The following is an 11,953-nucleotide window of genomic DNA, read 5'->3' on the forward strand; positions in this document are numbered from 1 at the left end:
CTTAATAGACCCATAACATGTATATGTTAAAGTACTATAATTACGGAATACTTCCAATGGGAGCAACCTATATGAGTGAAAGTGTGGCCGCTTCTAGGAGCTAAAGGCTTAACTCTAACAGCACTCATAAATGGATGCAAAACACAAGGTCATAAAACGTGTTGGCAAAACTAGATACAAAGTAAGCAAGGAAGCTTGTGTGTGTTTAGTGGCCCGACTAGTCAAATGAAGAATCAATGGTTCAACGCTCAGTCAACCACTCAATTCAAGCTAGAACCAACCACACTCGCTAAGTGAAGGTTCAAATCTGCGGGATACCTTCATTTATGCACAAGGTTCTCAAAGTTGTTGGTATTTGGAAATTTGCAAATAGTGAGGGATTATTGGTGTATTTTCAAAATTAAAGATTATGTCACATAATGAAAAGCTATCTTAGCTTAAAGGTTATGTCACATAAAGTGACACAATGTAACTATTAGATTTTAGGTAGGTTTTCATGTGAATAGTTATATCTCTTGGTAAAATGGCATCCAAAGGTTATGAAACAAATTGAAAAAACACCATAGCTCAAAGTTTAAATATGAAAAGTTATTGTTTCAAATTATAGCTCAAAGATTATGTTTTATGGAATGAATAGTTGTGTCACGATCCGAAACTCCCATAGAGCCCGTGACAACCGCCGCAAAGCCTCGACAAACATTCTTCACCCCGAATGCTGATCGAAACCTCGCAAGGCTCTCATATCAGCTTTCGCACTTCCCCGATGAGCAATAGTTATCAAATATCGTAATTTGAAGGATTATGAGACATTTCCAAATCAGAACATAACATATTATTTTCTGGCTCACAAGGGCATTTTCGTCATTTTTTGTAGAAAATCTCAAAACTTGCTAAAAATGTAGTAGGTAAGTAAAAAATATATATTTAGTGATTTAAAAACAAATTAAGTATCTAAAACGTTCATTTGAAGTGAAAATTTGACCATTTGAATATAATAAAAAAAATTCAATAAAATAAACTATTTTCTTGTAAAATAATTTTTTATAAAACTATCGGTAAATAATTCTTATAGCGTAAAAGTTAATTATATTCATATATACTATAAAGCAAAAAACCAAAGCATAAAATTACTTTAACAGCGACACGTGGGCCCACATCTAACCAAAATGTATCGAAAGCTGAAAACCTATAGCTTTTGCCGATTCAAGTCCAAATGAAAGTCCTTGTCAAAGTCAGCTAACTATGAAATTCCCGAGCCTGAAATGTGAGGAAATGAGGGTGGTGAGATTATAAAATCCCAGTGAGGAAATAGACATCATCTAAACTATCTAAAGGCGAGTAAATGGAGACGAATTAAAATAAGTCATCATATTGTAATTTCATTACCTTTCAACTCATTTCAACTAAATAAACAACTAAGCTTATGATTTCCTGAAAAGCTTGGCTTGTGCCAAAAATCATTCTCATACTTAGTTATCAGGGATACCTTGATCGAGGGTTATCCCAACCGAGTCCGCCAAGGCTATTAAATGTCTTTACATCCGAAATTTTAGCCATGCCTTCACGTTGGCTGAGTCTCACTCTCACGCGGTGGTCCACGTGAAGTGCACTCAAATCTTTACCTCAGGAGATACTTCATCCAACATCTCCCCCAGGAGGTAAATATATAATTGGATTACCGTGCCCCTCTCATAGGCAGTCCACAGAAACCCCCACCACTGCAGTGACTATGGATTATTTTATCTACCACCTGATTTATAAAATCTTTTTCTACATGACATGGCAATTTATCACAACATAGCCTCTCGAGGCTGAATACACAGTACAAATAATTCTAACACTAAAAATCAGTTTAGCCATTCATGCTCATATATTGTCATAAGCCATTCAATTTAAAACCATAAATTTACAACACAAGCAGGCAATCTCCAATTACTCTATTTTCAAAACCAGTATTCAATTTTCTAGAAAATTTATAAGATCATTTTATAAAATCACAATTTCTCCTAAAACATAGCAATTTACCATTTAAACCCATTTTCCATAAAATCACATAATTGTATAAAACTACTCTAGATAATTCAAACGATAATAAGTTTACTCACAGTTCTAGGAGTCGATGTACTCCTAATCCCAGTCTCCAAGCACAATCTCTGTACTTTTACCAGTGTAATTTACTCACCACCTATCCATAATGTACAATACATAATTCACCACATCAATGCTTGACCATTATAAAATCAATTCAGGCTCTATGTATATGCATGATATGATATGCAACTTATCCGACTACCGCTTAAATGCGGTGCTGATCTAATTCGACCTATTACCCGATTAAATGACAATTGTATCCGATTTGGCTCCAAATTGCTCCATTTCATTTCTAATATTTCAATTCACTAAATACAATTCCAATAATCTAAAATTCAGCCTAACAACCCTCACAATTCTTCTTGAAAATTTTGACCATTGTGGTGCACTGTCACTAAAAATTTCCCCATTCCATTTTCTCACCATAAATCATCATTTCATCAATTTTTCAACCAATTCACTTGATCACAAAATCAATTCATTACTTCTACACTTCACATAGGGTTCGGCGATTGAAGGTTCATGGGGAAAATGGATTCTTTTCTTGTTGTTTTGTTTCTAAACATGCTTAACTAACTAAAAACACTAACATAACTTAGAATCAAATCAATCTAACATCATTCTCTCTCCATACCCATTCCAACCAACCATGAACTCATCATGAAAACATGTAATTTAACCATGAAAAATAAGGAGAAATGCATGGGAGAGGTAGATCACAAGTCAAAATCAAGAAATTTTACCTTTTGTCACTTAATTCCTTGAATTTTCACCAATTTTCCCTTGAATTTCTCCACCTAGGGTTTTTGTTTTTCTTTTCTCCCTTTGTTCTTCTTTGCTCTTGGTTTGGCTGGCCATATGAAAGAAATGGGCTGATTTTTATGCCTTTTTTTTATAAAGAAACAATAAAATAATAAAAGCATGACACATGACATTTCCTTATTGGTTTAAATTTTAAATATTTGACTTTTAATTCTTTAATTCTCCACCACACATTTCTCATGTTTATCCATTTCCATGATGAATAAAATCCCTTGGTCTTGACAAGTGTCGAGGGTGAAAATTTACCGATTTGCCCCCGGGGTGGCAAAATTACCATTTCGCCCTTATACTCCAAATTATACCGAAATTAAAATTTTTCACTTCTAAACTTCAAATCATACTCCAATACTCAGATCATACTCCAATAAGTCAAATGGGGCCAAAAAAATCTTTTCTAAAATTCTCATTTTGTCCCCAGGTGGCAAATGACCATTTTACCCCTAGATAGTGAAAATTTCGGTTTGACTCTAAATTTATCCTCGAACTCCAAATTACCATTTTGAGTCATCCCTGAACTGTGAAACTCTTAATTTCACTTTAAAATCTCTATTTTAATTAGTTCGAGGTATAAATCGACTTACTTGTACTTCTAAGCACAATACCGACTTTTAAATATTCTTCCGGGGCTGTTCAAATATACAATCATTCTATCAGTCTCATGTGTAACATGGTAGATAATTTAGGGTTGGGCTTGGCAAGTTGTCCTTCTATAAGATGATTATTGAAACAATACCTTTATCTAAAGGTTGTGTCTTGCAAAATGTAAAGATGTCTTTTAGACAAAATGGTGCCTTAATGAAAGGGTTGTGTCCTTGAAGAAGAGACACTTGCAAGCCTATATAAAGGGCTTGTTACCAACCATTTTGACACATCAAATCAAAAACAAAATAAGAGTAGAAAAATCAAGAGCAAGAAAAGTGTTGTGTTTTATTAACATAAACACTTAAGTTCCCATCAACCACAAAAGTGTCCAAATTCCTTATAATCTACCTACTGTAAAAAGTAGGCTCTAAGGCCGAGCAACTTTGCAAACCCTCAGGTGTATCTAGCGGTCTATTCTCGTAAAGTGCAAGATAAAGTTAGACGTTGACTTCATTGTATCCCTAAGGCTATTCGCATTATTCCCCTTTGCATACTAAGTGGTGGGGGCGAAATAAGTCTTAAAGATAGCTTCTATTGAAAGGCTCAGCTTGAAGCCAATTTTGCCGATTCTTGAATTCCATCTAAACCCCATTTGCACTAACAATTTATAGAGGTGACTACGTCTTCTCTTTTAGCTTGGGAAGTAGTTCAAATCACTTGAATTTCAATCAATAAAAATACATTTTAAAGGCTAAAGTAGAACTTTTCTATATTTTAAGGCTTAAATAAAATTTCTAAACAATATTTTTCCCTTTTGAAGGCTAAGATATAACCTCTCTATCTCTCATGGACTTAAGGCTTTTTGATGTACAAGCAAAAAAAATCTCTAGTATAAGTTATAAATTTTATCAAAATTATGTGATTTATATATCATTTTTCTAGGCTTGGTTCATAACTGAAAAAGCAACAATCTCAATGTGTTGCACTCGAGTGAGATTAGACCCAACAAAAACTTCCTACTATGAAATCTTATGAAATATGTGAGGGATTAATGGACATATAGTGATATCTCATAAGTGATAACCCTATGATATAGAGTTATTTAGGCTTAATTTTGATAGTAATTTAGCTTAGTTCTTGTAGTAATGCATAGAAATTAGTAGTTTTATTTAATTATTTTAAATTAGTTATTTTAGGTGAGTCAATCTAATCTTAGTTAATTTTATGCTTAATTTGGTGTTAATGTGGTTAAGATAGGTTGTTATTGATTTATTTGTATTTTTGTTGGTGTTTTATGAAAGAAAAATTTTAGTGGAAGAAGAAAAGCAATTTCAAGGTGCAGAAACTCTTATCAAAGTTGACGTAATGCAACAATCCTAGAGCAATTACCATTTCTGTTAATTAATTGGGCAAGGCCATAGCACACGTAGTCTGATGAGGAAATCCTGATTGAAATTGACTTCTTTCTTCACCCAACCTTGGCCTAACTTCAAAGCCTATAAAAACAACATTTCAAAAGACTTTGAGGGGAGAACGAAATACCAAATTGAAAACTGAGAGTCAAGTTACAAAGTCATTGAAGCTAAGAAGGATTTGAAGGATTCAAGGAGATTTGGAGATCAAGAATACAATCCTTGAGTTTTTATATCTTTTTGTTATTCTCTTGGTTTTGTTTTTAATGTTTAAATTTTATTCAATGATAATGTGTGACTTGATGGCGAACTACACTTTTGATCTAAGATTATGATTGAACTCAATATGTAGTTCGATTTATTTATCTCTCTTTTGCTTATGTTTGATGGATTTAAGTTGTTTGTTTTATGTTGTTCTTAATGCTTCTAGTTGCCTGATCACCAATTAGATTGACTTGGAAACCTAAGCTAAACCTTGATGAAGGAGATTTAGATAGACCTTGAATAGAATAACGTATGATCGAATGCACTTAGTTGATTAGGTGGTTTGATTTGCATATAGGGTAGACATACACCTATAAGCCATACGTAACCAAAATTAAAGCACGAACTTAATGAATCTTTTTTCAATTTAGTTTACATAGACATATAATAAATTAATTGGGAGAGGTATTTTTATGAAAAACTCGATAAATGTTTGTAAATAATTTAGGACTCTACGTTAGCAACTTAATCTATTAAACTAAGTTAAGAGAGAGAGACATTAATCAGATGAAGTATTGATGGACATAATAATCTTAAGTCTGGTAGTTAAGTGAGTTTTATAAAACAAATTTACTATTTAATTTTAGTTTTAGTTTATTAGTTTGTCGTGGTGGAAAATACAATTTGAATCGATTTGTGATTCTGCCAACCAAAATATATTCTACCATTACAAAACTTGATTTGGTCTTTGATTTAGAACAAACAACTACAGAATCAACGTTTATTTCTTGATTACATAATATTTTAGAACATCTCTTTCCTAATTTTCTATTGATTCTCTCAGGTGTTCCTCCCTATAAATACCAACCTCCACATTCATTCTCAATACACCTCAATTCTCTCTTATTTATCCTCTCTGCTAAGCCTTGTTGGGTTCTTTCTTCTTTATTTTTTCCTGTTACTCCTATATCCCTAATAGTTTGTGCAAACTATTCAAGAATTCTGTTGAATCCTAAGGATAACTATTTTAATTCTTTTATACCGAGTTTCATACTCTGAAGGAACAAAAATTATCATTAAAAATAGTATATCACACCTCAAACTAATTGTAGTTGTTATTTGCTTCAATTTTCACCAAGAGAAAATTCATATCTACACTAACTTAAAATTTGTAACTGTTGGATCCTACTTTAGGAAATTAGCTTTTAATTTTTAGGACAAACAACCATGAAACCCTGAATAAATTTCTACAAATTCTTTCAAATGTCAATTTTTGTGCTAGCTTATATATATATTACATTGAGAGTTGATACCATTTATCATATTCTGTTTGTCTTTTTTCGAACTCCCACATAAAAATATTAATTTTGTCAAAGCCAATACAAACTTTTGAAATGTAAATATATGGTCTATTAGGGTGCTTCTAGGCATGCAAATAGATATGTAGAAAAAGATTTCCATATATCATATAATAAATATTCTGCTACATCACATTCCCCCCTTTATTCAATGCTAATAGTAATTCGTCGTGTTAAAGTCGTCTAAAGCATCACTGTGACCGTGGTTGAAAAACAAGGGTGGAATGGATGTCATGAGCTAAGGTTGACGGGGGATTGCAACATTGTAATGTAAACTGAAGGTGGATGATAATTACGTTGAAAATGGAAAATCTTCAACTTAATTGTGAGAAAGCTAAGGATTTGTATCAATACACTGCATTCAAACATTGCTTTTCAAAAAACAAAATCTTGAATTAGCAAGTGACGTCAACTGACCAAGGCTCGAGCAATTTTTTGAATATAACACGTGAAATCATTTGTTTGAGGGCATTATCAATTCAACATGTGTCAATAGATGATTTGTTATTTGGGACCTTTTCAATTATTTGTTTAGTCACAGATGGTGGCATATATGGTACAATAGAGAAAATTTAAAAATACGTGGCACCATAAGTAAACATTACGCGTTCCAACATGAAGCCATGCCTCATCTAACTTGGAAGGTTGGCAGGTCATAGTCTAGACCCTGAACCCTGGATGTTGGACCCTACAGTACCCCTATTTAATAAGCTAAAACAAGGGTAATATTGTAATTTCAAAGGTGGAATGTGTATATATAATTGAACGTTTTTATGAACCTTGTTAATTTCGTACATGTTAGCATGACAAATATTGAGAAAGCAAAGTCTTTCTCAGGGAATCAACCTTTTGCAGCCAAATATTGAACTCTTGTTGGTCAGTCGTCCTTTCCTTTTTCTTTCCTAGTTTCTTCAATTTGTTTGAAGCTGAAGAAAAGAAAAGAAAAGAAATGTGGAAGCTTAAGCTTTCTCAAGGGAATGAACCCTGGCTTAAAAGCGTGAACAATCATATCGGAAGACAGTATTGGGAGTTCGATCCGAATCTTGGTACGCCAGAAGAGCGAGCTCGAGTCGAAAAGGCTCGGAATGAGTTCACCAAGAATCGGTTTCAAACCAAGCAAAGCTCTGATATGCTAATGAGATTTCAGGTACGAACTGAATAAACAACTCTTTGTATCGTAATGAATTTGCTAATATTGTGCTAACAAAGTGTGCATTCGTTTTCTTATTCGTTGATACTTGATCAAACATATATATATATATTCTTTTTGGCATATATAATAGTTTGCAAGGGAGAATAATCCAGCAGGAGAAAGGAAGCTTCCAGACAAGGTCAACGTGAAAACCAGCCAAGAAGTAAGTGAGGAAATGGTGAGGACCACATTAAGAAGGGCTCTGAGACTCTATTCAACGTTGCAATGCGAGGATGGGTTCTGGCCTGGTGACTATGGTGGCCCCTTGTTCCTGCTACCTGGCTTGGTAACTTGTTCTTCATCTTGTTCTTACCCATCACCTAATAAATGCTTAATGCTGTGCAAAGAAACCAAAAGGGAAAATATGCGACCCATTAATCAACTTTCTAAGGACACCTTGTAAGATTTTACAACCACCTTTCATTTTTATAATGAACAATATATGTATGTATGTTATAAAATTACAGATAACATGATTATAATTGCTCTATGACATAATATCTTAAAAAATACTTTAACTATTTAAAAAATTTTAGATAATTTTTTTTTATTACATTCAAATCAAATCCTTATATTTTCATTTTGAACTAAATAAACTCTTATCACTAAACAGTTGATTACCTGTTATTAGTTAAAATGTCATTTGTCATTTAATACTCATGTGATACTGAGGTAAAGAGTGAAAAATATTACATAACTATGTCATTATATCATATCTTCATTTACTATAATATGTCAACATGTCATGTTAGTATCACGTAGTATAAAATGACAAATGATATTTTCATAAATAATAATAAGTCAACCGTTAATTATAAAAATTTATTTAATTTAAAATAAAAATATATGAATTTGATTAAATACAATAAAAGAATAAAAACGTATTTGAATTTCTAAATAGTTTACAGACTTTGTTAAATATTATACCGTGCTATCTTCTATCATTGACAAGTGCTAAAACATATTTAAATTTTTTGAAATAAATCGAGGGTTTTTTATTTCTCTTTAAATTATTGTATATATAAAATAGAGAGATAGCAGCCGGTGGTCCAAGTACCACCCACTCTTTGACGTTCGTTGTTTCCTACATTGAATTATAATGGCCGTCGTACGTAATGTAACATAAATTTATTAATTTAATTAAATCTTAGTCTCTTTCGAGAAAGAGTGATTGCGGTCATCATACGCTTACAAACACAAAGAAGCCAAGCTTTTGCTTGTAAAACAGTACGGGGCTGCTTTAACTATTAATTCATTATTCATGGACAGCATAAATTGATTTTGCATCATACCCTATCCTTTTCATACAAATGGTCCCAATTTAATTTAAAAATAAACAAATAATTGGAATATGACGTATATTTAAATTAATATAATTAGTTTAATGGTTGCTAGTTTTATTAAAATGATTGAGATTTGAGATTCAAAATTTATTTTCAATTCCATCATTTCCTTTTTATAAATAAATAAAATTACTTTTATATTTGCCTGTTGTTTGATCTTCAAAATTTTATCACCAAAGAAAACGGTAAATAGTGAAAAAAATCCCTTTTAGGAACAATTTTCATGTATATGTATAGATTAATATTATTTTTTTGGTACATATGGTGGCTCATGGTTAAATAAAGGAAAATAACCTCTCTCTTCCCACAAATTTTTTTTTCTTTCAATTTCAATATTCCAGTATGTTTAGTAAGGAAATTTTAAATTCTAATAATTAAGATGTCCTATAAAAACGAAATATTCATTCATAAACTAATTATTTGTATTTACAAAATGTATCAAAAACATATTGCATTCACAAATTTTTATTTTTATTTTCAATTATTTGCTAATATTATCCTTCTATCAAGTACACTTTTACTTTTTACATCTTAAAATAAAAGCTTAGTAGGAAAATAACAACTCAATAAAAGTATCCGATTATTTTTTATTATTTTTCTCCTTCTTTTTTCTGTTAAAAATGAATAGAAAGCAAAAAGTAAAAATAAATAAAAATAAAAGACAAATAACAAAAAGTCAACCAGGCAAAATTTAAAAAAAAAAACCATTAAAGCATCCAATTGATGAGACATTGCATTTCCCATTATTTTTAATTTAGCTATTTTCTTTGCAAGATTATCGTTAGGTAATGCCAAGTTTTTTCATGGAATAAAAAAATTGTAATTATTGCTAATTTTATGGGGGAAAACTCTCTTTACAATGAATTTATCATTATGAAGGGATATTTCCAAGTAAGATTCTCGGTCTAGTTCGTTGGCAAACAGGGTTTAACGAGTATTTTATATTTAATGAAAACGAATTAAAAAAATGTATATTTAATGCATTGAGAATATATAACATTTATAATAGTCAATCATTGTATAATACTTAATTATATACTGTTAGTGAATCACGTAGTCAAATTTTTCTAATGAGCAAAGTTAAAATTTCAAAAATCTTTTAAAATAAATATTTTTTATTATTATTATTATTAAAAATATATATGTTATCGTTTTATTTTTTTATTTTTTAACGTTTTTCTCCCAACAGTTAACTCCTTGCACTTTAGATTTTGGTTTGTCACTTCAATTCCTAAACGTAGATCTTAAATTAATGGCTTCTATATATTTCTAACATTGATATTATATTTATATTGATAATAAAAACAATATTCATAACTTTTCTCTCCTCATAATAATATAAATTTTGCAAAATTTAAATAATTTTAATTATTTTACAGGTAATTGGGTTGTATGTAACAGGAGCATTAGAGATAATTTTGCCCACCCACCATCGACAGGAGATACGACGCTATCTATACAACCATCAGGTCTCTCTATCCTATTGATTATATTGTTTATTGATTATAGATAGTTGTTCTAATAAGGAGAGAGAAAGTATTGCAACAAGTAAATTATGATGAAGTACAAACAGACGACAGACGAGAAGATTGGAGTTTACTTATTGCAGCATTACCTCTCTTTCTATTAGAAGAACAATCAACCCGTGTTCAATCGAAATAAAATTGTAATGCAGAACAAAGATGGAGGTTGGGGATTACACATAGAAGGGGAGAGCACCATGTTTGGCACCGCACTCTCGTACGTCACTCTGAGATTGCTGGGAGAAACAAAGGATGGAGGAGCTGGTGCCATTGCCGACGCCAGAACATGGATTCTTCATCATGGTGGACTTACCTTCGTTCCATCATGGGGCAAGATGTGGCTTTCAGTATGTATCTTCTCACCAATTGCACTTGTTTAATTAATTATGTCTTTATCTCATCAATTACATGCTTTAATTTGCTGTTTGTATAGGTGCTGGGGGTATATGAGTGGAGTGGCAACAACCCTTTACTGCCTGAGCTCTGGCTTCTTCCTTACTTTCTTCCCATCCATCCAGGTTGTGCTATTCGTATTTTGTTCAAATAGTTTAAACATTATTTATAATTTCATCTTTCAATTTACTTAGTAACTCTATGACAATTGGGTAATTTAAATATTTTAGATCACTTTCGTGATTGGTCTTAACTTATTTTGATGTAGATTTTAAATTTTTAAAATTAATTTAAATTTAAATTAAATAAAAAAAACTGTGTACTTTTTATAATGATTTACATCATCATGTGTATTATTCTTTTTAATCAAATTGAAATATAAATTAATAAATAATATTTACTTTAGTCAATTTGAATTTTAAGTATCGAGTTTAGTTGGTGGCTTGATTTTACAGTGAGGCCATCAAAGTGGACCTTATTGTAAGGTTATTAAATCCCAACCATTATATGTATTAGGTTGAATACTAGTCATTGGTTTTATTTTTATTATTTAACTTGTAAATATAGGGTAAGACGTAACCTTTTTTAATTAAAATTTGTTTTTAATTGAAAAGGGCAGAACCCAGTAGAGGAAGGATTCTCCCTTCTATTCTTCTTTAGTTTTTTTTTTTAAATTAAAACAATTTGTATTTCCTTACTAAATATAAAAAATTATTACACAAAATATATAATTTCATGCAATTAAATAAAATAATAATATTTCAAAAATATTTTATACAAATTTTAAAGTAAACGTGTGAGAATCAAGATACCTAAATGCGTAGGAAATATTGTAATTAACTTAAAATATATTATAATGATTTTAAATGTACTGAAAGTTGACAATTATAAGAATATCTTTATTATAGTTAAATGTAAATAAATAAGATATATCGTAAAGTAGAAAATATCATTTTTTAAAATCTTAACGTAAAAAGGTAAAAAGTTATATCGTTTATTGTAAAATTGAAAAAAAAATATTATTTAATGTTTT

General features: G+C 30.8%; 1 protein-coding gene across 1 annotated transcript; it reads left to right on the forward strand.

Annotated features, from left to right (window-relative positions):
• On the forward strand, positions 7,283-11,074 carry LOC108663257 (cycloartenol synthase-like). Its single transcript, XM_018126853.1, has 5 exons — positions 7,283-7,616; positions 7,753-7,947; positions 10,384-10,473; positions 10,680-10,874; positions 10,961-11,074. Exons 1-5 carry the CDS (start codon positions 7,419-7,421, stop codon positions 11,072-11,074), a joined length of 792 nt encoding a protein of 263 aa, XP_017982342.1. The 5' UTR covers positions 7,283-7,418.

This window comes from Theobroma cacao, chromosome 9, assembly GCF_000208745.1.
Source record: "Theobroma cacao cultivar B97-61/B2 chromosome 9, Criollo_cocoa_genome_V2, whole genome shotgun sequence".
NCBI classification, from domain to species: domain Eukaryota; kingdom Viridiplantae; phylum Streptophyta; class Magnoliopsida; order Malvales; family Malvaceae; genus Theobroma; species Theobroma cacao.

Bases quoted from the DNA above. Each gene is read 5' to 3' on its own strand.
- LOC108663257 (XM_018126853.1), top strand. From the start codon at position 7,419: ATGTGGAAGCTTAAGCTTTCTCAAGGGAATGAACCCTGGCTTAAAAGC. The intron at 7,617-7,752 runs GTACGAACTGAA...CATATATAATAG, and splicing joins ATATGCTAATGAGATTTCAG to TTTGCAAGGGAGAATAATCC. The intron at 7,948-10,383 runs GTAACTTGTTCT...ATTATTTTACAG, and splicing joins TGTTCCTGCTACCTGGCTTG to GTAATTGGGTTGTATGTAAC.